This window comes from Filicampus tigris, chromosome 21, assembly GCF_054856515.1.
Source record: "Filicampus tigris isolate MCC_2025a chromosome 21, RoL_Ftig_1.0, whole genome shotgun sequence".
Classification (NCBI taxonomy): domain Eukaryota; kingdom Metazoa; phylum Chordata; class Actinopteri; order Syngnathiformes; family Syngnathidae; genus Filicampus; species Filicampus tigris.
This window is the reverse complement of record NC_141237.1, coordinates 10,144,586-10,172,456: the sequence shown is the minus strand read 5'-3', so window position 1 is coordinate 10,172,456 and position 27,871 is coordinate 10,144,586. Positions and strand designations below refer to the sequence as shown.

Sequence of the window (27,871 nt, the reverse complement as noted above, 5' to 3'; positions counted from 1 at the left end):
ACTGTTCCACACTACTTGGATGCCACATGCATGTTTTCATGACAATAAACATTCCTCTTAATTTAAAAATTGTTTTATTGTGTGACACATTTTGTTACATTTTGGGTTTTTTTGCAACAATGACAAGAGGCACTTCCAAGATATCATTGCACTGTACTAGGGGAAAAAAAACATTGCATATTAATAATTCATAATATGTGGAAAAGGATAGCTTGCATTTATTGGTCCGTTCTACATTTCAAGTCACCTGGAATTATTATAATACAAATAACACCATTACAAATAAATGATGCATAGGAATGCAAAGGTTTTTTTAATAGCTGGTGTAAAAATGTACTTCAAAACATCTTTACGGGTTAGGCCCAGGCTTGCTCAAAAAAACGTGTTTTTTTTAAAATACAAAAATCATTGGATTGCAGCTTGTAAACATTTGCATGTCGCATTGACGGATCTAGCTCTTGTGACTTGAGATGGCAGAAGCAATATGCTGTAGCCTCCATCCAAGCACCAACAGCAGAATCAGTATCAAGTACACAAGGGAGGTATTTATTTGCATTGTTTGATTAGCTTTTCCAGTCGTATGCCCCTGAAGTAATTTTCCTCCACCGAGGAGGGCGGGCGAGAACCATTGGTTGGGTTTTCACACACATACACACAGAAATGTGGCCTCTATTCACCCAACCTCTCAAAGGCACAAATCTTTTAAGTGAGGTTATTTACACTCACAGACAACATTAGGTACACTTGCACAAATCAAATGGCATCTAGCAGAGGAGCAGAATAACAACAACAAATGCCTTTATGATGTTTTTTTGACTCATATAATACACCTCAAACCTCCGCGGATACATTTATTTCTCCTGGTCCGGCTCAGGTAGGGCGTGGATTTTGCTGCATAATTCATATTCCACAAATGCAATATAAATCGGAATATTGTGTTTAGACTATGTTTGACTCTTTAAAAGACTCCAAGTCAAAGTGTTGAGTAGGTTACCAACTCTAATTTTTGTAGCCAAATAAACTGTCTTTTATAATAATTAATGGTTCAATTACCTTTATTGTAGCGTAAGCCTAAAACCAAAACATTTATGTATAATAAATCTGAAATTGTTTAATGTGATAGATTTTATTTATTTTTGTTTGTTTAAAAAAATTAAATCACAATTGCAATTTTGAGGGGTTAAAAATATATTATGCTGGTCAAATGTTTACTCATTTATTCTGCGATTTTTTTTTTGGGCACTGATTCCCAATCTGCCCTCATATTTTTCGCTAGCACATCAGGTTTTCATATATTATAAATAATATGATATAGTTATATATTTAGTAATATTAATGAATTAATGGATAGGTTGTGCAACAGGTGGAATTTCTTCCGCAAACGTCATATAATAGTCTATAATTACAATGCATGGTAAATATCTCAAAACCGGACTTGCTACAAAAAAATACATTTCTGAAAGCATGAAAAATACATTCAGACACATAAAGCCACCTCTAATTGAAATTTTGCTTATTTGCTTGCTTGATTGAATTTGTTATTTTTCAAAATCATTCGGTCCTAGTTATGTACTGAAACAAATATTTAATATAGCTTCCTAATAAGCATGATGATTTATCAAGGCAGGTGTTCCTAATGTTGTCTCAGTGTTATCATGCTAGTAGTAAAAAAAAAAAAAAAAGTGTGATAATTCAGCCACTGGCTCTGATTGCACCCTAGTGTGTCATTGCTGACATCCTGCAGGCGTTATTAGGTGTGAACCCTCTCCTCCAGAGCCTTCAGCTCAGCCTCCACCTTAGCAGGCAGGTCAGCCCCCACCTGCTGGCTGAAGTACGCTCTCAGCTCTTTGGTTTCGTTCTGCCAGAAATGCTTGGGCACGTCAAACAGGGCGCCCATGTCTACATTGCCGCCCAGCCCCCGGGCGTCGATGGCGCCCTCCTCCGGCAACCAGCCGATGGCGCTCTTCTTGGCGCCCTCGTTGTCGCGCTGCCGGTCGCAGCGCTTGAAGATCCACTCGAGCACGCGGGAGTTTTCGCCGAAGCCCGGCCAGAGGAATGCGCCGCTGGTGGGGTCCTTCCGGAACCAGTTGACGTGGAAGATTTTGGGCAGGTGAGTCGGGGCCTTCCGAGTCTCCATGCTCAGCCAGTGAGCGAGGTAGTCGCCGAAGTTGTAGCCGAAGAACGGCCGCATGGCGAAGGGGTCGTGCATGATCACCTTTCCTGAAGGGAACGTTGAGCAACGTGTAGAGGTAACTTCGCTTTAAGATGGCGACAATTGGAAAAATACAGTCTCTCTGGCAAGGGTGGGCCAAAAATGGCCAGCTCCGTTCTTTAATCCAGACCAAGCATTATCGAGAGTCTTTTAAAATTTGTTGCATTCATTTTTAGAACAGAATAGAATGCCTTTGCTGTCATTTCACAGTGTAAAAGGAACTAAATTCTCAAAAAATATTTGGGGCGAGAATCACAACGGCATTTATAAACCATAACAAATCATCTGATGCCATTTTGTGTACATTTGTGTGTGTACCTTTATGCTCAGCAGCGGCTGTGGCCTCAGACCTCATTGCAGCCCCAACAAACACGCCGTGTTGCCAGTTGAAAGACTCATAGACCAGAGGAACTCCTGATGACAACAACATTTGAGCGGCTAAATCACTTTATTTTGAACAAACAAAACATAACCGACACATCCAAAAAGGCCACTTTGATCACATTTAAGACCCCACTTTCACGAAATGTAACCACTCAAGATAGCCAATATGCCCCAGGTTTTATGTAACATTTTACGAATACTATATAAAATAATAATACAACACTTTAAAAGACTGCAGACTAGGTCAAATTTGTGACAGTTTCCCCCCTAAAATATATTTTTCATTATGTGGCTTTTTTAAGACCTTTGAATGGTGGATTTAAAAGAGGAAGTCAAGCCAGACATATTTTTTTACCAGAATATGTTCTATGCAGGCCCACTAGTTGAAATACAGCATTCTGATTAATATTGTGTTTGTGGAATATAAGTTAAGCGGTAAAATGCACCCTCGTTTAGCCATCTCAGGGGGCGGCCATTTTGCCATTTCTGTCGACCGAAGATGACACCGAAGTTGCTCACGGCTCAGATAACGACCACCTTTTTTCTAAAGCTGAGCCATGATTGGTCGTTATCTGAGCCCTGAGCAACTTCAATGTCGTCTTCAGTCGATGGAAGTGACAAAATGGCCGCCCCTTGACCTAGCTAAAAATGGGTGGATTTCTCATATTCCACCAACGCAATATTAATCAGAATGCCGTGTTTAAACTAGTGGGCCTGCATAGAACATATTCTGGAAAAAAATATGTTTGAGGTGACTTCCTCTTTTAAGGATAATCAGACAACAGAACTAGAGTGGGCTGTAATAGTACAGCACAGACCCCCACACCAAGGTCCAACACTCCTAATCAGAGTTAGTGCCCAAGTCTAGACTTTTGTAGACGCACACAAGCCAGATTCCTTCATTAAGATTCCCGAAATATCCATTCAGAAATGAGAAACGCATGACAAGAATTGACCACGCCGGATAGCATCAATTTGAAGTGGGCAGAAGCACAGTAAGAGCAGTCATTTCTCAAGTGGCGGGCGTGACCAACAAAAGAATGTCGCAAATAACACGCAACTGCTGAATGACACTTTGTCCCAACAATTTCCATGCATTTTTTTTTTTTTACATTTAACTGTAAGTGATGATAAAACGTCAGCAAAGAGCAGCACCCACCTTGCGGCCTCCGACCACCGAAGATGATGGCATCAATAGGAACGCCCTCTTCGCTCTCCCATTGAGGGTCAATGATGGGGCACTGAGCTGCCGGCGCACAGAAGCGCGAGTTGGGGTGGGCGCAAGATGTGCCACTTCCTGTTTACAAGGAGAGAACAAACATTTGTCGCTCATCTTCATCATTCAAACTCGAATTGAACTGATTTTCGAGGCCAGATGAGATGACAAATGGAGTGTTTGTGTGCAAATGAGTCGAAATCAGCTCAGTCATGCACATGCGTGCTGTTGCTGGCATGTTCCCAGAGCTGCACTAGTCAATTAAAAGCCAACTTTTCCATTGAGCAGGTAATCATTTGCAGCAAGAAGAACATTAAAGTCTGATGGAACAGCATTCCATCACCCGACTGGAATCTGGACCCGTGTTTCACGCGTGTGTTGTTGTGCTGTGGCAGTTTCAACATGCACATTGACCTGAGCTAAGAACAAACACGGCATTTGCGTCATGCTGAGTTCTGCACGAAAGTACACAACACCAAATTTCCAGATGTGTTCAAGGGTCAGAAGGCTTCTGAACCAGTGTGTGGTTGAGACCCATTGGACACACCATTAGGGAATCATGCTCACTATAATGACATTAAAAAGAAGTAGTACATATTCCGCTTTATAAACATATTCGAGCTGTTGTAGCTGCATACAGAGAGGCGACAAAGAGTCCTCAGGTCAAACTTAAAGTAGAAATCAGCGCAAACATATTTTTTTCAAGAATATGTTCTATGCAAGCCCACTAGTTGAAACGAGGTATTCTGGTAAATATTGCCTTTGTGGAATAAGAGTTTCATCCACTCGTTTTTACTGGGTGGATTTTACTGCTTAACTCATATTCCACAAACGCAATATGAATCAAAATGCCGTGTTGCAACTAGTGGGCCTGCTGGGAACATATTCTTGAAAAAAATATGTTCAGGTTGGTTTCCATTTTAGATGGTTAAAAAAAGGAAAAAAAAAATTATACTTCAACACTTGTTATAAACTTGTAATGTGATGAGAACGAGGGTGTATTCTTCCAAGATAAAAAGTCGGCATGTTACAAGAATAGTCATATATTCTCGTTGAAAAAAGTGGTAATACTGCAAGAATCAAGGCAAAGTTGTTATTTAAAAGAATAACGTTTTTGTGGTGTCATTATTTAGGTTTAAAAAGTAATCATACTGAGATTAAGTTAAAAAAATAAAATAAATAAAAACAATTTTAACAAATTAATTTCAGAAATCATAATAGTGGTTAGTTTTAAACGTTTATTTAAAATAAACTAATACTACGATATTGAGGTCAATATTTGAACTTGAACTTTCAGAATTCCTGTACACACGTCAAGCATTTGTCTGAGCCAAGCAGACACTCACTGGTATTGTATGCAGGTGTCCAAAGAGATCCAAACTACATACGTAGTTATTTCTGCATCACTGCAAATAATAACCACAATAAGAAAAGCAGTTTCAATGAAAACTGAGCATTAGTCCCCATCAAGGTCTACCTTTAGCGCGAGTGCAAATGTCAACTTTTTATTCCAGCTCTTGTATTGTACATAATCCAGCGACCAGCGAATATAATTTTAGCAGCTATCTAAAGACAATACCTTGCTTCCAGGTTTTGCCGTGCCAATCCGTCAGTGTGACGCCAGCCGCGGGTGGGTCGAGACCCTCCCACCATACCCCTCCGTCGCTGGTCTCGCCGACGTTGGTAAACATGGTGTTTTCGGCTATGGTGCTCATTGCATAAGGGTTGGTCTTATCGGAGGTTCCCGGAGCGACGCCGAAAAAGCCGTTCTCGGGGTTGATGGCTCTCAGCTTTCCTGCGCAATGGAAAGGAGGTGTGATGAATTGACATGAAGCAGAGTCCGAGTCCAGGTCCTCTCACCTTGACCATCGAACTTCATCCATGCGATGTCGTCGCCCACGCACTCCACCTTCCAGCCTGGCAGAGATGGTTTCATCATTGCCAAGTTGGTTTTTCCGCAGGCGCTTGGGAACGCCGCTGCCACGTAACGCTTCACTCCCTGAGGGTTGGTGATGCCCAGGATCTGAGGAGGAAACATTTTTAAAATTTCTCTTCAAATTCTATTCGTCACAAAATGTCTTTTTTGGTATTAGTGTTCTCCTGCTTTGTTCATCACCATCATCATTCCTGCTGCTAAGTAGTCCATAAAAGACCGCCACTTGTTATAGAATTTGGTAAAATGACCCCTTCTTCAATATCTGACTTTTTCTAACATCACTAATCCTACCATAATGTGAATTTCAGTCCATCACTCTATTTGAAGAAGTTAAGTCTTTGCGGAAAAACATATTTACATACTCTGTTATCTTTATGTACATTTGTATTTTTTTTTAATAAATCGGTGAATAAGAATGTATTTTTTCATACACTATTACACATACTGGTAATTGAATATCGTCGCTGTCCTGTGAAAAACACTTATGTCCAATTTTGGAATAAAAAAAAAAAAAGTGATGTCTGTGACGCAAAAACACATTCACGTAAAAATAAGAAAATTGAAAAAAACAAATGGACATAAGCGTTTTTCACAGGACAGCGACGATATGTATACATGTATATGGGTAAGCACACAGCCTCTTTAGTGTCCATGCATGATTTGAATAATGGTATGATGTAATTTTCCGTCATGTTTGTGGATGTTACTGTACATAAGCAATATCACACTGAAGCTTGAGTTGAAGAAAATATTTAATTGGATCGCAATCTTTTCTCGGGGTGGGTGCACTATATTCTCACCAGCATGTGCTCTGCCAGCCATCCTTCATCCTTGGCGATGCGCGAGGCGATACGGAGGGCGAAGCACTTCTTCCCCAGGAGGGAGTTTCCTCCGTAGCCGCTGCCGTACGACAAGATCTGCCTGGTGTCCGGCAGGTGAGAGATTAGCACCTTTTCTGGGTTGCAGGGCCACGCGTTGACCAGTGGAGCTGAAGATGAAAAGCCATCACACTCATTGCAAAAGAATGTGTCGAGACTAGAGAGTATAAACCTCTGCCAAAGCTTAAACGTTTATCCCCTGCAAAATTAAATAAATGGCAAGTTTCATCCGGACAGATTGTCCTTTATGAATCCAAGGTAACGCAGAATCTAAAATCGATCCATTTTCTAGAACGCTCTATAATCCTCATTACTGTAGTGTTGTGGATCTCACATTAAGTTTTCCCGTACTTAATCAGCATGAAATCCAGAGGAATTTGTACAAAAACAAACTCACTTCCTAGCCGGAGGTAATAAAATTAGCATGTTGTCATGTGTGCCTACCTTTTAGTGGAAAAGGCCGCCCTAAAGAGTGCTGACAACGGACAAACTCCACTCCCTCGGCCAGTTTATTCAGAACAGGCGTGCCCATGCGGGTCATGATGCCCATACTCGCCACGACGTATGGTGAGTCGGTCACCTTTTCGAAGGACAATTTATATGTATTAGTTTACACGACATGGACATATATAGAGTACGTAATGTTTTTCATGTAGTACCTGGACACCGTATTTTGCAAGACTGGAACCAACTGGCCCCATACTGAAAGGAATAACATACATGGTGCGACCTGTAGAGTGATGGAAGAGCACAAAAAAAAAAAAAAACAGGTCAGCGTCGTTACTTTGCATAATGAAAATAAATTATAGTAGATAAAATCGACAAAGTGCGGTTGTACATGGTGTAATAAAATAAACGTTTTTTAACATGCCTGCCATGCATCCTGGGAAACGCTCCTGTCTTGCTTTCTGCCAGTCGGATTCGCTCATCCAGCTGCCGAGTTGGCTGTTGGCTCCTCCAGCGGGGATGGGGATTGTGTCTCTCTGGCTCTTGGTCACAATCACGGTCTTGCTCTCCACCCGAGCTACGTCTTTTGGGTCTGTGCGCGCCAGCCAGCTGTCACAAACATCACAAGGTGAAGCCTCAATACTGATAGGAAACTTTGAAAGTCACACACTACCAATGGAATCCATTTACCAGTTTTCATATTTGGTGAGTTTTTTCACCATCCCTTCCTTTTCCAGCCCAGCCAGGATGTTGGCCGTCTCCTCTGGCGTGCCCGTCACGACATGCACGTCGCTGGGCTTGCACTCGTCTACCGCGCCCTTCACAAAGTCCGCCACCTCGGGGGGCAGAGAGGGGATGGATGCCAGGGACCGGAGCCCCAGACCGGCACTGACAACCCCCTTTCTGAAATAGACGGGTGAGTGTTTGTTTTAAATGCAATTGTTGAGTAAACACGTCAGGAGATCATCGGCACATTTGGCAGCACTTGTTATTAGCCCGCACATCCATGCTGCAACGGAGCAAGCCATGGGTAAATAGGCCCCGGGCTTCACAGGAAAGTTCAAAAATTGAAGCGGGTGCACAATATGTACAGTGAAACTGGTGCATAGGGAGAAATCAAAAGAGACATATACTAATGAATGCTGTGTTCTATTTTTCGAGTGTTTGTTCTCTCTGCATTTGCAAAGCAGGTCGGGCATTGGATTCCTGCCAAAGGCTGATCTCATACACCTCATACATCATGCTTAAAATGCCACACAGATACACACACAGACGCACTCACACACACGCCTAACATAAATATTACTACAATGAACTGTCAAACAACATGGATCTGCTGAGCTGTGTAAATTCATTAGAGTAAACTTTATATAAATGCCACACACCCTCAAAGCTCTCGCACTCTTTTGTCATGTAGAATTTACTGGTTAGGCAAGGTGAGTACATGGCTTGGAAGTACATGCTGCACTTCTGCACAAAAGTTTCAAACAAGTTTATTAATCACTGCGGTTGCAACCCAAAAGTAGGCACCAGGACTTTCGCAATATTAAGTGCCATTTATTGTGTGACTGCCGTCCACCTGCCATGTGAATACAATAAATTACCACTGCCTTCACTCAATTTATGGGTTGACTCTAACCACTCAAACCAATCAGATGGCACTGAAAATAATCTGCAGCATCAGCAAAAACTAGACTATCAGCAATATATAGTAGACTTTACACCATCTATCTGTATATATATACACGGGCGATTCAATGCACTCACAGCTTTTAAATAAAAACTGATTTCCCCATTTAAATCAGTGCTCATTATTCATATCCTACAAAATACAACCTAATTCATGAGATTATGTATGTTTTGTACCCCTTATAGTTTGGTCCAATTCCAAAACATTACAACTTTATATATTATGAGCATTTGTGGGTTAAATGTGCTTCAGATTTGTAGCCCATTTGTTTTTAGAAATGCATGGCTGGGCCGGATCGACTATTCGAGGTATCTACATGGCCCACGAGCCACAGGTTCCACAATTTCGCTGTACTGTATAATTTTCTTGATAGGACTATTTAAAGCAAATGAAGCGTTCAGGACTCCTTTTCGGTCCAGTCGGAAACAGCAAGAACTATTACTTGACATGAATCAATATATAAGCACGCGTTTATGAGGGTAAAAATGAAATGAAATCACAATGAATGCCTTAAGGCACAAAATCAATAGTGCTTACCTTCGTATAGCTCCCAGGAATAGGCAAGACATCTTTCGGTGCAAAAAACAAAAAGTCAAATTAGTAAGTTAAAAAGGGTAATAAAGGCACATGAAAAGCTGACTCGAAGGCGACGGATGGCAGCGGTTGGTTAGAGCTGGTCGCAGCTCATATCTGTACTCGGGGGGACCTTGCACTTTGCTCAGCGTGGACATTCACACGGACACATTGATGTCAGCACTCTGCAGCACGCTTGACGTTAATGTCAACCTCGTGGGGAAGTAAGTGTACAGACAACCCCCCTCGACTCTTCTTGCGAGATTTCGCTGGAACTTTACAAAAAGTCAAAACGCACCGGGTCTTCTCGAAAATGAATGACAGTGCAAAACATGCCCATGAGCGGTTTACTTCCACGCAGTTTGTGTCCTCATCCACGGTCGGTTTACTTCCACGCGGGTTGTGTCCTCATTGGCGTCCTTTCGCTTCTCTTAATCCCCTCCCTGCCCATACTCTCAAGTCGAACCGGCGACTGGCTGACGCAAGTTTCCCGAGTTCCTACAGCAGAACGTCTAGAAAAAGTGGTCGCGAGGTAGCGTATACGCGCTTCAACCCGGAAGTAGATCGTAAACTTGTGTGCAAAACACAAACATCTGGAACTACACGCACGAATTGCCAACCAGTAACCGGTTTTAAATATAAATACTTGTCGTATGAAGTTTCATGAAAAAATCTTAACGTCACCTACCTCTGAAGATATTGAAACAATCACTCAATCCATTTTTGATTTTATGGACATTAAGCGTTTTCCTCCCCGTCGCCAGGGATGGGCAACTTAAATGATGAAGGGGGCCATAATTTTTCATCAGTGTTCTTTTGGTATCTATAATTTATAACAATCACATCATTTCAACTCGTGCTCGAGTGTTGTCATTTCATATTGTATCAGGTATATTTCAATTTAACAGAAGGGCGATAAGTAACATAACCCCCCCCCCAGCAAAGATCAAACACCCCATGGGGAAAGTAAAGTAAGAAAGTACAGTGTGAGGTGTGGCTTGGCAAACATCCACCCAAATCTTCTTGTGTGGTTTTTCAATTGTAAGATGTCAAAAGTCTTCTATTTTATTTTATTTTTTAAAATACAGCCAACTTGCTCATGTAAGAGCTTCAAATGAAAACCATATTGCAACAGGGCCACTATGCAATTCAACAAATAACTCAGAGGAATTGTAATTAAAGGCCCCAAATCATGAAACAAACAATGCTCATATACTCAACATTTGTTGCCTCATTTTTTTTTTTCATACATTTAGCATGACCCTTGGAGTATTTCATAAAAATTGAAATGGGGTACAGTATGATCTGGTCATCCAGAATCTTTGTTATTTCAGTCTGTAACCAGAAAGGGATGCATGATGAAATGTCCCCATGTGCTTACAACATTTGCGCAGTGCATTTCTCTGCCACACTGACACGTGTGACAAAACCGGAGATTTTTAATCAGATATTGTGTCAAACCAAAGAATCAACAACTAATGGTCCTCTCATGTCTGTGTAAACACAGTCTTTGCCCTTTGGCTTCAGCCATGACTAATAGCGCACATTTAATGAGTGACTTATTATGTGACACATCTGCCCTGCAAGCATATCATTTTAAATTCAGTTTGTTGTCTGTCACAGTTTAAAAATGCAGAGGTTGTAATGGATGTACAAACACTACAGTATAATAAAAACTGTCATTCTGAAAGCAATGTGGGATATAATGATTATTTGTGGGCCGTGCTTTTATCCAATACAAGAACCTCTAAAATGTAATAATTAAAAATTATATTAAATATAATTATAAATGTGGCGTAAAAATACAAAGAAAGAGCTGTTTGTTTCTAACATTTTGCCGTCCTATGTAGCAAAATAAATAAAAATAAGAATAGGTAAAAAAAAAAAAGAAAATCTTAGGAATATATGGAGGTTATATCTGTATGTTTTTATTTTATATTGTTTTGATTTTGATGCACAAGAAGAAAACGTTCGACGAAGAAACAACGCCCTGTTTAACTCCAAGTCCCACAATGCATTGGGAAATGGAGTGCGGAACCCCGTGAGGCGTGAACCATTTACTTTCGTTTTCAGTTTTAATGCTGAGTAATTGTGCCTGTCTTCCCGTGGCGTTGAATTTCAACAAAGTGTGAGGATTTGTTAGATATTTCTTGCAGCTCACCTCAACTTTAAACATATCGATAACACTTCATTTTGAGTGTGTTTCAACTTTAGAAGCGACATGGCCGCTATGGATATTTGCACAGAGTCGAAGCAGCAGGTAAGCTCGGGCTGTTTATATTTGTCGTGCGTATTCAATAAGAATGTTGAACCCATTTATACACAGTAAATTGACGAGCTAATGTACTACTAAAATAAAACTTTATACAGCCACGCGGCATGGGGTCATGTAAGCTGAGCAGGTAGCAGTGAGCTGTTTAGTTGTGTAATGGGAGCCTGGAGCTGACACATTGAAGATACTTTACATGACTTTTATACATTTCAGGTGGAGGACTTCTCCAAGAAATCCTCCAAGGAGGTAATGGATCATATTGTCAATGAATTCACTAAATATCTTATGCGTTCCTAGGAGAGGGGCAAGAAACAACCTTTCGTTTTTGTTTCAATAATTAATATACTTTCGATTTGATTTTACATTAATTCCAAGATTTTACTCAAGTAAATATGTATTACAAGCTTAATAGAAAATAGTAGAAGTTGAAAAATGTGAGTAACAGTGATTAATTACAGAGCATTTTGCGATTAATTCGTTTTTTTTTATTATCACTTGACAGCACTATATATAAATACATATTTAGTTTTATTTTGTTTCATTTTTTTTTCTCTTGTATTGAAAAAAGGCAGAAGCGCTCGTCTCAACATTTTTCCCTCAGAAGATCGAAGAGCTCCAGATGCTCCTGAAGGTTTGTGTTCAAATAGATAGAAGCACACAATAAAGACAAAATCGCAAAAGGTGTAAAGGTGAAATAAGCTCCATTATAGAAACAAAGGTATGTACAGTATGATGTGCAAAACTTGTGTCTAAAGAGCAATGTTGTACATTACACGTATAGATGCAGATACGGAACATTAACTTATGCATACAAAAGTGGCAGACGTTTATGAGATAAAAATCATAAATTACCAGCACCTTCAAGTTATTGATCGCTGTTGCCATCAGAACTCTTTCAGTTGTGATGACTGGGCATCCCTGAAGGCACCGCTGGATATCCCCATCCCAGATCCAGTGAAGGAGGAGGCCAAGCGCAAGAAGAAGGAGGAGGAGGAGAAGGAGGTAGGAAGCTGCCATGTGATTTGGGCTGAAAAAAAAAGGAGCTGTGAGCAGTAGGCAAACGAAATACACTTGCTTCCTTTTGTTGCAGAAAGCGGCGAAGAAAGACAAAAAGGATGAGGATGATGATTCAGGTAAATACCTTCAAGTCAGGAGCAACAACTGGGAATCAGTGTGAATGGTTGCCATTTAGTAGCTGTAATTTCACACTTATTTGAATAACATTTCTACTCACCAGAACGTAGCTTTGTTGCTGGGCACGATTGTCAGTGCTGCAGAATGAATGAACCCGAGTGAAATCAGTAAGTGGGGGTTGTCTTGTGTATCAGGGCCTTCTTGTGGTCCTATCTGCTGCAACGAGCGGGTGGAGGCGCTGCTGAAGGAGGTTAAGCCTCAGATCCAGACGCTGAAGGAGAAGATCAACACGGTCGGTCCCAAAACCGCTTTGACTCTGGGTTTGGTCATCTTGTTGATATGCGTGTATGAATGAAGAGAGGCAAAGGGTGCGTTATTTTGAAAGCAAAAAAGGCAACTTTTTAAAATAACAGACAAATTATTCATTCAATTATTATGTTTTTCCTTCTTCATAGTATCTATAAAATGAGCAAATAATTTTTAAAAATCTAAATGATTTTGTTCTTGCAGGTCTGCGTGGATAATACGAATATTTTTAAATTACATTATTTGTATTTAAAAAAAATTGTGTGTATTCATATTCCTTTCTTGCCACTGTCTGTTTTACTAATAATTAGATAATTGAAAAAAAAAAATATATATATATATTGATATTAATTAATCAACTAGACATTTATTTATTACGTTTAATGTCTGTGTGGTTACTTATTAGATTCTTTTTTTAATTGAATTAGTATTTTTTCTTGCCATTGTCTGGATATTTTGATTATTTGTTTTAAAATTAAATTCATATTTTTTTTCTTGCATGTGTCTGTGCCTACTAATGCAATATTTTTTAATTGAAATTAGTATATATATTTTAATCTGTATTATTTTTCTTACATGTGACTACTTTGGTACCAATTCAGTTTAATTTAAATGAAATTATTGTTATTCCTGTGGGTGTCTAAATACTAATGGATTTTTTTCTTGGAGGTATTTACATAAAGATTTTCTGTTAAAAAATGAAAAATAATAATTGCATATATATATTTTTAAAGAAACTTTTTTCCAGTTGTCTTATGTGGATACCAGCTATATAACATATTTTTGCAGGTCTTGTGCATACAGTTTTTTACACATTTGTTGTTTTTATGATTATTTGTTACTTTTTTCCTGAATATTTTTATTCTTGCAGGTGACCATGTGGATACAACTTCAAATTCCCAAAATTGAAGACGGTGACAACTTTGGAGTTGCAGTGCAGGTCAGTAACTGAGAACGAGCTTAAGGACGTCATCACTTTTTATTTTGTGTGGTTGTGTTTTTTTTTAGTTCAGCCCCACTTTTGGTAAAGTATTTTGGTTTCTATTTACTATTAGGAAAAAGTGTTTGAGATGTTGACAAGCTCACGCACTAAGATCGAGGGATTCCAGACTCAGATCTCAAAGTAAGTGCACCTCCTTGAAGCCTTTCATTTACAGTGTTACTCCACGATATTGTCAATTGTTTGCAGCCCTGCTTCTTTTTTTTTTAATTAAGGGATGATCTTGTCTTTCAGATATTACAGCGAGAGAGGTGATGCAGTCGCCAAAGCATCTAAAACGCCCCATGTGGTCAGTAGTTCATTTTGTACTGAACCTGTGCACATTGCACAACAGGAACTTTACATGTCCAATACTTAGGGTGAGTGTAATTTCGTAACATTGTTTTTGCGTGCGCTCTGCAGGGAGACTACCGGGAGCTGGTTCACCAGCTGGACAATACTCAGTACTTCGAGCTCCGTCTGATGGTCCTGGACATCTGCGCCACATATGTAAGAGCTGACATTTATGGCTGCCTTTTATCAATACTGCTTTCATACACTTACTGTATGCCAGTTATCTCTCACATCTTGTTGGGAGTCTCTTCTTAAGATGTTCCAGGTACTTTATCAAATAATATGATGTGTTTCCCTGCCATTTCTGCCTCTAAACGTCTCATCTCCCCTCCGGACCCCCGCTTCTCTCGCCAGGCGGCGCTCTATGACATCATCAGCAAGAACTACGCCAAGATCAAGAGACCCCGAGGAGACAGCAAAGCTCTCATCTACTGAGGTGTTGGACCCCAACATGTGCACTAATGAGATGCAATTAACACTCTGTGACAGGTTGAATATGCAATACACTGCCATTGAATGGAACACATTTTGGAATAAATTGCCAAATAAATTTGTTACATTGCTTGCAGTCTTGTTTAGCGTTAGTATGTGGTGACATGTTAAGTATGTTAGGAGGTTTTCATTTGAGTGACTATGAACTCATCATCATAGCATACTGGTGGCTTGGCAGATTAATGTGCACTGCACAAAAAAATACTTTCTTTCAAAGACAAAACAAATGGCACACTATTTTGAAAATAGATTTTTTTTTATGTAAACAGTTGTAAAAATAGACTTAAAACAGAACACGTAGTTTAAGTCTAAGTCTAGTTTAGCCAAGCAAGCCCCAAGTGCTAAATTAGCAACTGAAGTCTGACTCGAGTGACCTGAGTTCCCCACGTCGGCTATTCAATCGGTTGGAAACCCATCCCCGGGCAAACCAGGACTGTGCCAACTCGGTTTGAGTTTGAACCATCCCTGATAGAGGCCCCTCCAGCCCAAGTAGCCCAGAGCTCCTCCCAGCTGCTGGGTGGGGAACTTCGGAAAGTGTGCCAACACACACATCAGCAGGAACACCCAGACAGCAAGAAGAAGCATACACAGAAGAAAAATGAACCTCAGTGGGCCTTCTTGGTGGGATTTCTCCTCCTTTTGGCGCAGGTGACGTCCAAAGACGGACAGTTCCTCAACAAGCAGGAGGCAACACAAGCACAGGACCAGCACCTCTTGTGATACCTCATACCCCCTCCATAGCATTTTCCTGTTGAGACAAGAAGCTTTAGTTTGGTCTTCGTGAAGGAGCAGCAGGGGCTGGGCCGACGGGTGGGCGTCCATGGGCTCGTAGCAGGAGCCTGCGGCATCCTCTAGCAGGGCGAGGAGACGCTGACAGCCCCACCAGAGCATGCCCGACAGCCCCAGTCGAGAGAGGTGGCGAAGGCACACGGAAGCCGGTTTGCGGGCCGAAAGGGAACGGAGGATGATGAAGGAACTTGTCAAGGTGCACGTCCAACCCCAAGTGGATCTGAGGAACTTCCTGTGGGAAAGTCAGCTTTGTTATTAGTGTTCCCCTCGCTACTTTGCGGATTCGTTCGATTGCGGATTTTCATTTGTGACCATAACGTCATCTATTGCCGCTTTCCTTATTTTTCCAGGTTTTTTTTTTTTTTTTTTTTTGCTATTTTACAAAAATCAAATTATTTTTTTTAGAGAAAATTTGTTTTACAAAACCAAGACCATGATCATTAGACAGCTTGTCACCCCCAGAATGTTGACGTTCTCTCATGGTGGGTGAGGAGCGCACATCTGCTCACAGTAATTCATGAAAGCAGCCTATAATCAGCAGCTCGATATTTACTGTACATTTTGCATTTTAAGTTAAATTTATTAAGCGTAACAATTGTTTAGAAGGGTGGGAACCGTGTGCATTGGGGGAAACATAATAGCTTAATACAGCTGTATTTTATATATATATTTTTTTGTTTTTGTTACATCCTGTATATATTATATTTATATATATGTGTGTATGTAGGTATGTGTATATATATACATACATATATATAAATATACCTACATATATATATACATATATATATATATATACATACATATATATACATATATATATATACATACATATATATATATATATATATATATATATATATATACATACACAACACACTGTATATACATTGTCATAAGGCAGACCATAGGAGAGCACACTTAAATCTTACACACGTCACTAACACGACTTACTGACCTGTACAGATAGTTGTTGCTGTTGGCGAAGATGCTGTACTTTGACACCCACAAACTCAATGCCGGGCCAAGCAGAACCAAAGCGGACAGCAGCAAGTGGAAATGTCTCCTGAATGGGTCACAGCTGACCACCCTGCCCATCAGGTCGCTCGCCAACACCAGAGAGGCGTTCAAGAGTCGCAGGACGACCTTTCCCAGCAGGATGAGCGTGGACGCCATCGCAGGGCGAGAGTGTTTCACTACTGTGTGTGTGTGTGTGTGTGTGTGTGACTGACAGTTGTGAAGGAGAGCACATGGTTTATAAAAATACAACCCCTCTGACCCCCTTTTAACCTGTTATGCCGACCAGCCCCCCACCCTTCCCTTCTCAACTGCAAGTGCAGCCGAACTTGAACTGTAAAATGACTACTAACTTAAAAAAAAAAAAAAAAAAAAGTAAATCATAAGCAATACACGTTTTAATTTTTGGTATCATTGTTTTTGTAATCTACACACAAAATAGTTGCCCTATTCTTAACTTGCATAGTGCTCATCTTGAAAAGACAAAAAAATGCTAGCCCAGCATTGGCTCAGGATTTTATGCTGTCAAAATGTTCTCACAGCTTTGCTAACAAATGATAACTAAAAATAATATTCAGATTACACAAACTCAAACAATTCTTGCGGATGGGGAATATACTGCTTCGTCATTCAAGCGCCTTGGCTCACATTCTTCCATGTCACTGCCGTCAATTTATTTCTGCCTTATAAGTCCCCAAGTTCTCAATCAATCAAGGTCACAACTGTGGTTAACTTCATTTCACTCTATTTTTATCATTGATACTTCACCGGAGTAAAAACAAAAAAAAAAAGGAAGAGATAAATGGACCATTTTTGACGAAGTAAAGAGTAAAAAGTACTGTTGGTCTGTTTTCAAATGGAGTAAAATTTTTAGAAATATTAATACACAAGTGCAGGACAGAAAAATCTACTTATAATATTTCCCAACATTGAAGTGCAGCCATTATTTATAACTGCAAATGCGCTTCTTTTGGCAAATTCAGTATGTGACTTGAAAAGCAGCAACACAGCTCAGCCTGTCACGAATTGAGTCGCTCCATACTTAAGAGTCATCTGTTACACTAATTTAGGAGATAAACGCTTGCCAGTGTTACACTGGCGCCTTGGAACAGCTGCGTTCCCTCACAAACACTTTTGTCACTTGTCATCATTAGATACTTTTTTTTTTTTTTTTGCTTTCTTCAAATACAAAACGGCCTTCGCTCATAACTCCTCGTGTGTGTGTGAGGAAAAAGGCCAGATGATTACTTACTACCTAGATGAACATCAAGGCTTGAAGCCAAAATGAAAACGGACATGCCAAAGGATAGCAGGTCTAATTTTAGAGCTCACTGTTGCCATTCAAATGTCCTTCCAGTGACTTTGGAAGTTGGTTGGAGCTTTTGGTTAAAAAGCAAACAGAGACACAAATAAAGGTTTTAATGATACTGTCAAACTGTGTTGAGTGAAATACGGCTATTGATACAAGTGCCAGGAAATTGCAAGAGCAAATCAATTTGTAGTTCTTGCGCACGCACACACGCGATCGATAATTGGACATAATTATGAACACACATTATGTTTAACAAAGCGCCATTTTAAAAATACCTCATTTTTCAAGAGCTGGGTTCTGACTGAGATCCAGATGATTCTGCCACAGTAATTTGGATTCATCTGAGTATTAAGACGTACTTTTAAGAGTGCACCGACTGCAGCCGTTGTGCACTCACAGGCGCATGAAAGCTTTGAATCTTAAATTTGGGGATTTACGTTTCTCATTTTGCCGTAATTTGGCCCCTGAAAACAGACGAGAACTGACGTATTTTAATACACTTGAGACTAAATGTCTGCACCAATAGAATACTGTACAATTTATACAGAACTACCTGTTGCTTTCTCCCCACCATGTTCGAATATGGTGTCACTTTCAAGTTGAAAAGCTCGATAGTTAAGTAAATTCAAGGCTTGGCTCTGCACCAGTCACAGGCCATAAGAAAAAGTTGGGCTCGTGACTAAAGCAAGCGTAGGAGGTTTCTGTCTCTTGATAGTGCCCGAGCGTCGCACTCTACAATTGTAATCATAACAGCCATCGCTGAATTTGAAAGCTAAGTCTCTTGTGAGTGCACTTCCCTCCATGTGCGGGCTGCTTCTTCCATGCCGAGCGAGCGTTTGTTGTGTCCTCGTCTCCCGCCGGCTCCGAGCTGTCATTCTCTCTCCCGCTCCTCATCCAGAGGGTGAGTTTGTCTGTGCTCCCACATTTGCACAGCGCAGTCCCACTGCCGAGACAGAAGCAGATTAGTACTTCATTACAGTACTCATTACAGTACTTAAAGCGGAAGTCAACTCAAACATATTATTTTTTAAGAATATGTTGCCAGCAGGCCCACCAGTTGAAACACGGCATTCTGATAAATATTGTGGAATAAGTGTTATCCACTGTTTTTTAGCCATCTCTGGGGCTGGCCATTTTGTCTTTTATCGACTGAAAATGACATCACAACTGCTCACAGCAACTAATCACGGTTGACCTGTTTTCTGCATCTGAGCCGTGATTGGTCATTGTGAGCAGTTGTGATGTCATTTTCAGTCGACAGAGATATATATTCCATACTTTTCGAGACCTGGAAAACTTCTGAATCAAATTCCATACTTACATCGAAAACATGTCAACATTTATCATGTCACTCACAGAGCTACTGATGATGATGTCTTCGTACGGGTGCCAAGTGACATCCCTCACGCAGGCACCATGACCCAACAATTTAGAAACGACAGCGCCCGTCAGCACGTCGTAGACTGTGCAAAGAAACACACAAAAAAAAAGGAATGATGCACTCAATAAGAGAAACTGCTGCTCAAAATAGAGATTCCACTCACTGACAATCTTGCCGGTGGAGCACCCAGAGTAGATGAATCTCTGTCCCGTGCTGAACTCGGGTGAGAAACGGCACCGGATGAGTGTGTGCAGGACGCCGTGGCCACGATACGTCATGACCGAAGTGTCGCCGGCCAGCTTGTGTCGCCTCAGGGCTGCGACGGAACGTGTAGGAGAAAAAGGTGAACGTTTGGCGACCGTCTGCGACAGTGGGATAGGGGCCTTAGACTGGATTTACACTAAAGTTAAACCCCAGTTCAATGCTGGGTATACATTCCAGACCTACCCGCAACAGGTAAAAATCTGATATCGAGACCTTATCAAATCAATTTTTTATGTAATTTTATCCAACCCATATGGTTGCAACCCATTTCAATGTATTAGAACACACTTAATAAACATGCGAATGTATTTGAGCACCAAAAATTCCAAGCATAGAATGGATAGAAAATACTGTATTTATTGTACTATATTCCTTAGCTCAGTAAATGCCAAAGCGACTTAAAACGTCCATTAGCTTCAAAACAATCAGTGCTAAGGTCGAGTTATGCCGTTTGATGCGTTTTTTTCATTGGGTGTACGTGATATGGGTCTGACTGATGGCCTTTAAATAGCAAGCACTTTTGCCAGCAGAGGGTAGCGGTGCACCATTTTAGAATGAAAATCCCCTCTGTTTGCCAATTGTTTACAGTGAGCAGATTAGCACTTTAATATCATGGCACTGCGTGGTTGTCAACAGACTTTTAGTCAGACAATCTGTATGACAACTTTTATGTTTAACAGTGTGCGTAATGATAGTTTGCAGAAATATGTGTGTTTCATAAAGAGCTCAATTAAGGTTGGGAAAGTTTTTTTTTTTTTTTTAACATCAGAACTTGGAAGTCAAACGCCTGTCATTGTTTATGTCTTTGGAGGTTGGTCTTGTGTTTAGCTCTCGGTGCTTTTCCAGTTGGACCTCATACCTCTTTGGGGAACCCGCTGCCAGCGGTAATCCCAATTCTGCTGGGTGACGGCCAGGCGCGAGGCTGCCAGTCCCTCTTTGGGAGAGAACTTCCTCACGTCCCAGAGCTTGATGGACTGGTCCTTCGAGTTGCTGATCAGATAGCGTGCATCGCCCTGCAACGGTATGAATGGTGACAATGGAAGTTTGACGTCTGATGGTAAGTTAAGAGTTTGATGTCCAAATTGAACAATGCGCACTTATCAGCCACAATTACAAAACGTTTGCATAATATGATCCAGTGGAAGAGCTTGCGTCAAATATTCCGCCTTCAACCATTATAAACTCTGATAGTGAATCTGTCAAGTTTCTGTACACACAGGTGGGCCATACCCAGGACTGATTGCCAGGCAATTACAGGGACACAAATGAACAACCTTTCAAACTCACATTCACATCAATGGACATTTTAGTGCAGGGGAGGAGCAAACTTATGATCATGGGCCACATTTGATTTTTAAAAAGAACAGATGGGCCCGGTCACTTGTAGATGAGTTGGGGGAAAAAAAAAAGTTAAAATGTATATGCAAAAAGAGCTCATTTTAAAAATGAACAATAACAATTTATTTATAATTAAATGACATTTAATTTACCAATTATTTAAAGTAGAAGTAAACCCAAACATTTTTTTTTTCAAGAATATGTTCTATGCAAGACCACTAGCTGAAACAAGGCATTCTGATAAATATTGCGTTTGTGGAATAAGAGTTAATCCACCCGTTTTTAGCTATCTCTGGGGGTGGCCATTTTGTCACTTCTGTCGAATTGAAAACGACATCACAACTACTCAGGTAACGAGCAATCACGGCTGAGCTGTTTTCTTAAGCTGAGCCGTGATTGGTCGTTACCTGAGCCACTGTGATGTCATTTTCAGTCGACAGAAGTGACAAAATGGCCGCCCACTGAGACGGCTAAAAACGGGTGGATTAACTCTTATTCCACAAGCGCAATATTAATCACAATGCTGTGTTTCAACTAGTGGGCCTACATAGAACATATTATTGTACAAAAAAAATTGTGGTTGATTTCACTTTAACAAAACGATGTTGTTGACCTCCAGGTAAGGCTATTTATTATACTGTGCTATACTGCACACTCATTAGTCAAACGCTTCCTGCAGTGAGCGAGAGGCGATGTTTGCACGGACAGATTGCTAAAACGCCCACTGCCTCCACATCGCTTCTACTCCTCTCCACCCCCGCCCGCACCTTGCTGTGGATGAAGGTGATGCCGTCCCGGTGGCCCGCCAGCTGGCCCACAGGCTGCGGCCGGTCCTCCCGCAGCGTCCTCCTGTCCCACACTTTGCACAGCGCATCGTCGCTGCCGGAAAAGAGCAGCTGGGACGAGCTGTCGGCAAACGCCACCGCGTTCACGTCATCCTCATGGGCGTCAATCTGCCAAAGAAGAGAGGGAAGGGAAACGTTTCAGAAAAAGCCATTTGAGCTGGGGAGGGGATGTTTGCTTGTGTTTGAAACAGATTACAAATTTCAACCTTCATTAAAATGACTAGTTACACTATTTCATGCAAAATGACACATTTGACAGGCAATGCACACACATATTGTGTATATAAGTATATGAATGTTTATAAGGTTAATGTTAATGCTTAAAGTGCATTATTAGGGTGTTGCTACCAAAATGTATACGTTAATGTTGTACCTTTATTATTTTCCACTTCACTTTAATATGAACAAATACTACAACTCAGAGAGTTGCTAATTTCATTTTTGCACATTCTGTTAATTACAAATGAATTGTAAATTCAGAGAGAATTATTTATGTTTTATTTTGGACTTCTAATATGTATTGCTGAGTGACTGTTCTGTCTTTGTTTTTTATCTGTCATTTGTTTAATTGAAGGTTCATATATCTAGCGGTATAGCACAATGATATTGGTGAGTACTCAAGAGTGGAGTAATTGTATTGTGTCGGTCTGAAAAAAAAAAAAAAAAAAAAAAAGTGATATTAAACATCCCTAGTCTCGGCTCCCCTCGACTGCACAGACAGAGTGTATGTGACCCACAAACTCTCACCTTCAGTGTTCTTTTATTCTGCTCGAGGTCAAAGACATAAAGACAGCCGTCATTTGCTCTGAATGGAGAGGAGGAGAAAAAGACACTGAACAACCTAGTGTCATGCGTCACTCTATTGAAAAGCTACTTGTGCTCAAAAACCAGGAATACTATGGAGGACAGAGTGTCATGAGCTTCTCGATTGAACAAACAGATATTATTAAATCAGACAAAACGTTCATTACCCGGAAAGGTAAATTGCACTCACCCTCCCAGGATCTCTTTGCCATCTGTGGACGCAGCCAGTGAGAACACACAGAACCTCCTCTCATCTGGACTACAAAACAAAAACAAAAAACGTACATGAGGCTGATGGTGGCGGCGTGTTAGCGAGGGGACCGCATGCAGTCACGTCTGCGATGACCAAAAACACAAACGGCAAAACAATGAATCGGGAGAAAAAGGATGACAAAATCGAACATGATCATTCTTCCAGATAGTAATGGAGGGAAGAGTCGATCCGCTTCGTGAGGCGTGACAAATTACCTGCTTTGAAAACGTTTAAGTTACTATGAGGCAAAACACTAACTTGAGGTCCAATGCAGTGTGGTTTTCACTGTCCCCGTCGATACTGCACAGGTGAACTGCAAGGGAAACAAACACACATAAATGTTTACCACTTCTCACTCAAACTTATTTCTTCAAATAACAGCCGTGTATGTGTATTTATTTGGGATCAAGGCATTTATTTGAACAAATTATTGTCTAAGTGTGGAGCTCGACGAGCTACTGTCTGCTGACTGGTCAAGTGAGAATTCACCATCATCATCATCATCACTTTTTAAGTCGTATACGACGGTTGCTATAGAAATCAGGGTGAACCATTCCAAGATCTATTGGAGATGAGGTGTTTATTTATTTGACATGCAGTCTGGAGCCACTATCTGAGGAAATATGCTAAGTGCACAAAGTGGTACAAGATCCAAACTCAATTGTGCCTTCTCCTTACTGTAGTCCGACCAGCTGGAGTAGAGCACGTGCTGCGCGTCCGGCATGAAGCAGACGTCCAGAACGCTCCAGCCCACATCTCGAGCCTTGACCGTTTGTCGTAGCAAAAAGCGTCCTCTGCTTGTGTCATACAAGCGGATGTTCTGATCTGAAGCAGAAAATATTCTTAAAAAAGGAAAAAAAACGTATTCAACATTTCAGGTGTGCAACGGCAGAGAAAATTTCACTATGTCAGTTTTAATGGGTGATGTGTGTCGTCGTTACACACCTTATACCTGGTAGACTGTATTAACCGTCTATTTATTGAATTAAACAATTGTTCCATGTCGGTTTTGTTTGGGTAATTTACCCTGGCAGGCCGAGAGAAACATGTTGCCATCCTCGCTGTAGACGCCACAGAAGGCTTTGTGGTGGTATGTAGCCTTCTGAGAGACATAGTTTGGCAGGAAACTAAGGTGGGAACATAAGAGATGTACAGCATGATTCTCCTTGTAAATACTGATTAAAAAAAACCCTCCAAACCATGTGATGGCCAGATAACTTGATTTTTCTTTCAATGTTTTTAGTTTGTTTTTCACCTTCAGTAGGATAACAGTGATGCTCAAACAAACCGCCATAACTGTGTTCAAGAATGGAAATAAAGAAGCAAGGGAAGGGGAAGTTCCAAACGTCCACCGTGATCTGTTTTTACGAGACACTTACTGCGAGCGGATGCGACTGCACTCTCCATGGGAAAAGCTCGAGCCTCTGCATCTTCCTTGCGTCCTCTAATCAAGACGACAAAAAAAAAACATATACACAACACACATTACTACGTGGTGTGGAGGTGTGAATCACTTGCAGTGCCCGAAAAGTGGTTTAAAAATATAGTGTTACAAAAATATATAAATATGATGGGATACGTTACTGTATATAAAAAACCTACTAGTGCAATAATACGTTTTTGTACTTCCTCCTCCTCCCCTTGAACATGTAAACCTCGTTAAATTATGACATCCCATGATCTTTTTCTTTCTTTTAATGCTTATATCTTGTAATGTGCTTATGTTTATTCAATCAAACCGTATATGGTGTTTTGTATGTTTTTCTACTCTTCCCCAAAAAGAAATTAATCAAAAACTCTTAGTAAATGGGCGTCAGCAGACACCCGCCACTTGGTGCCTCTAATTAAAACCGCTCAAAGCCGAAGTCAACCCAAACATATTTTTTTCAAGAATATGTTCCCAGCAGGCCCACTAGTTGAAATACGGCATTCTGATTAATTTTCTGTTTGTGCAATATAAATTAAGCAGCAAAATGCACTCGTTTTTAGCCATCTCGCGGGGCGGCCATTTTGTCTTCTGTCGACTGAAAATGACATCACAACTGCTCACAGCTACCAATCTCGGCTGACCTGTTTTCTGAATCTGAGCAGTGATTGGCTCATTTTCTGAGAGACACTTCTTGGATACTGATTAATGTGACAAGCTATTTTTTTTTTAATACTGTAATACACTTATCAGTTGCAGGTCATTCATACGACAGCTGCAAATAATTCTTTTAGTTATAGATTAAACTCACTACTATATTCCTTCCTTAAATTTATTGTGGTTCAATTACTGGTTTGGTCCCTAAGATGTCAGAAAATAGGAAAACATGTTGATCATTGTTTTCCAGATGTTTCCAAATGTCTTATTTGGCAAAAGACAAAACATTGTCCCCCTGCTTTCATGATATTTACTATTGAGAGGCTTCAATCTGAGGAGTGGACGGTTTTATCATAATAGCCGTCGATTCATGTGATGGTCGATTAATTGTGACGCCTCGATTTTTTAGCTTTGACAGTAGCACTGGCTGAGCTTCATGACTCACCTCTGTTAGCATGTGTGTGAAACTTGTTTTGCCTTTCAGGTCAGACGAAGCAGTGGCCAGCAGGATCTGGGTTCGGATCTCACTGCGGTCCACCTCATGCGTGTCAGGCTGGGTGTCCACTATCAAGGTAGCACACGATTAAGAATTTTTAACAGTCATGTAGAACATTTCACAGTCGCTTCTTTCTGAGGTTACCGGGCGGATTGTAGCGGTTGCCCAGCCGACCCTCCCATGCCCCATCGCTGTCCTCATCGGAGTCCGAGTATGACTGGACCAGCTGTAGCCCCGTGGCTCCACTGCCATGGACCAGTCTGACCTGGCCCCTGCACAAACACACAAAACTTTAATTTTTGATGGGGACCTTCACAACACTGACTGAGTCTATCACTCTTTCACTAGAAGGTGACAAGAAACTATGCAAGTTAGTAGTTCATCTTTTGAGTGTATGTTGTAAACTCGACCAGTGGTTGCTCAAGGGCTACATTTGATTTTGAAAACAGACAGGAACCAAACTGGACCCCAAAATGAAAAGAAAGTTGCTCATATGGTCATTGCATTCGAGTCGACAAAATTCACCTCCTCAGTAAGTAAGCCAGCACTTCAGCTAAATCAACGTCCTCCTCTGATGCTGACACTGAATCTCCTTGCTGCCTGCTGCTGTTGCTACTATCGCTGCTGCTGCTGCTCTGGTTTTGCTCTTCTAATTCGGACTGATCAACTGGGTTGCCACTGGAAGATCCCCTTCCACCAGACATCCCAGAACTGGACTGAGAGCCCATAGACTGAAGAGCACCTGGCCGGAAGAAAGAGTTGAGATTCATATGAAATCTGAGGTAGGGATGGGCATTCAACTACATTTCTGTGATAAACTGAAATTTACATTTGTTATTAATATATGTATTTTTACAGTTAGTATATCATGTTTTTTTTCTACACCTGTCAAAAATTTCAGACACTGCACTTAGTAATGCGGTGGAAAATTACTCTGCATCAGTGGTGAAGCTTCAATTTAATGTAGTATAACAAATAGCTTAGCTCACTACATTTTCCAAGTAGATTGCCTGCTAATCTGATCCATTTATTTTACAATTTCTATGGAGAATAAACCACTCTGACTGATTAATGGTCTAACGTGATCATTTTTTTAATATAATAGGATCCAATTTTTGTTCTTTTTTTTTTTTTTTTTAATAACCCAACTGAGTCAGGGTAAATGATCTAATGGTGTAAATGTTCGGTTCCTGTTTGTATTATCAAATAAAATAACCAGAGTGGGTAAGGGTAAACAATCTAATGGGCTCATTTTTACTATTACTGGATGCTAATGTATGCTTATTTTATTTTTTATGCAAAAGGTAATGGTACACAAACTAACCAGACGGGAAAAGGTTAAACAATCTAATGATCCAACACCACGGCCTTGCAGTGTAATTGACGCATTTACAGGAAAGAACATCTACCGTATCTGTAAACAACAAAACAATGTAAAGCGTAAGTAGTTTGAATCCAGTGGACAGCTAGCTAATTTGGTACTAATTAAATTACGCAGCTTCTAGACTGCTAATTGACAGGACTGGTTGCAGTGATCTCTTCATTTGACATGTTAAGCAAACATATCCAGGAAGCAGCATTTGTACTGTTTGCATGTCGCGCTCATGCTACATGAGCTGATATTCGGGTGAGCTAGCCCCAATGCTAAAGACTTTGACGTCCACATTACCGTTTGGATGTCAAACGGTCTCCTTGACACCGCTCTGTAGTTGCTAGCCCCGTTGTGTTACTTCGGTTTAGTACAACATAAAACGTGTTGTAGTTGATGAAAAATCCCAACGTTGGCAGCACGGCGCTTCATCTGTCGGCCAGTCGGTAATACGCCATGTTGTTTACAAAAGTGTACCTCTACCCCTTTGACGTCACGTCACTGACAACGGTCGCAGTAATATAATAATATCATTTAAGTTTTACGTTTATTTAAACTGGTATCTTTTGTAATCAGATTTTATTTTATTTGTTTTGAACTCGGTTAAGCAAAATACTCAAAATAACTTTCTGAACTATATTGATAATAAATCATATTTTTAAAGTGTTTTAAACACAAATTTGATATCGTTTTTGCTTTAAAGATGAATATTTTACCCAGAAATAATATAGTGTTTAAACAAGGTTTGTAGTTCTTTTCAAAAATACCTAACATAATGTTCATGGGCGTGATTCAAAAGATAATCCCAATTGTCTTTAACTAATGTTGAACAGTCCTCTAAAACATGGCAACATATGGGCAAAAATAAAACAAATGCAACAGGTCCTCCTCTTCCGCCTTACAAAACCTGCGGTGGGGATCAATTTCTATTTGCCATTTAGCCAAAGAATTTTAATTACTGTTACTGTATACTATACTTGATTTCTATCAGTATTATTGTCTTGTTATTTTGAATTGTACAATAAAGATTGTAAAAAAAACACAACC

At 40.5% G+C, this 27,871-nt stretch overlaps 3 protein-coding genes across 4 annotated transcripts; all 3 read right to left on the bottom strand.

Annotated features, from left to right (window-relative positions):
* Positions 1-57: 57 nt before the first annotated feature.
* Positions 58-12,985, bottom strand: pck2 (phosphoenolpyruvate carboxykinase 2 (mitochondrial)). Its single transcript, XM_086021250.1, has 13 exons — positions 12,843-12,985; positions 12,467-12,635; positions 9,301-9,332; positions 7,764-7,976; positions 7,498-7,682; positions 7,286-7,356; positions 7,071-7,206; positions 6,549-6,736; positions 5,673-5,835; positions 5,392-5,607; positions 3,756-3,893; positions 2,531-2,626; positions 58-2,220 (listed from the first exon to the last, which is right to left on the bottom strand). The coding sequence occupies exons 2-13, from the start codon at positions 12,623-12,625 to the stop codon at positions 1,751-1,753; spliced, it is 2,067 nt and encodes a 688-aa protein (XP_085877376.1). The 5' UTR covers positions 12,626-12,635; positions 12,843-12,985; the 3' UTR covers positions 58-1,750.
* Positions 12,925-17,921, bottom strand: fitm1 (fat storage inducing transmembrane protein 1). Of its 2 annotated transcripts, XM_086021258.1 has the most exons (3): positions 16,621-17,921; positions 15,478-15,894; positions 12,925-13,072 (listed from the first exon to the last, which is right to left on the bottom strand). In XM_086021258.1, the coding sequence occupies exons 1-3, from the start codon at positions 16,836-16,838 to the stop codon at positions 13,069-13,071; spliced, it is 639 nt and encodes a 212-aa protein (XP_085877384.1). In that variant the 5' UTR covers positions 16,839-17,921; the 3' UTR covers positions 12,925-13,068. The 2 variants fall into 2 exon arrangements, with proteins under 2 accessions (XP_085877384.1, XP_085877383.1); XM_086021257.1 differs by lacking the exon at positions 12,925-13,072 and having other exon boundaries at positions 15,111-15,894.
* A 162-nt stretch (positions 17,922-18,083) lies between these two features.
* Positions 18,084-27,304, bottom strand: dcaf11 (ddb1 and cul4 associated factor 11). The gene is made up of 15 exons (XM_086021252.1): positions 27,125-27,304; positions 25,981-26,197; positions 25,600-25,727; positions 25,405-25,523; positions 24,256-24,320; positions 23,903-24,003; positions 23,555-23,701; positions 23,135-23,189; positions 22,814-22,882; positions 22,567-22,624; positions 21,742-21,927; positions 20,496-20,649; positions 19,536-19,688; positions 19,348-19,454; positions 18,084-18,934 (listed from the first exon to the last, which is right to left on the bottom strand). Exons 2-15 carry the CDS (start codon positions 26,181-26,183, stop codon positions 18,863-18,865), a joined length of 1,617 nt encoding a protein of 538 aa, XP_085877378.1. The 5' UTR covers positions 26,184-26,197; positions 27,125-27,304; the 3' UTR covers positions 18,084-18,862.
* Positions 27,305-27,871: the final 567 nt, after the last annotated feature.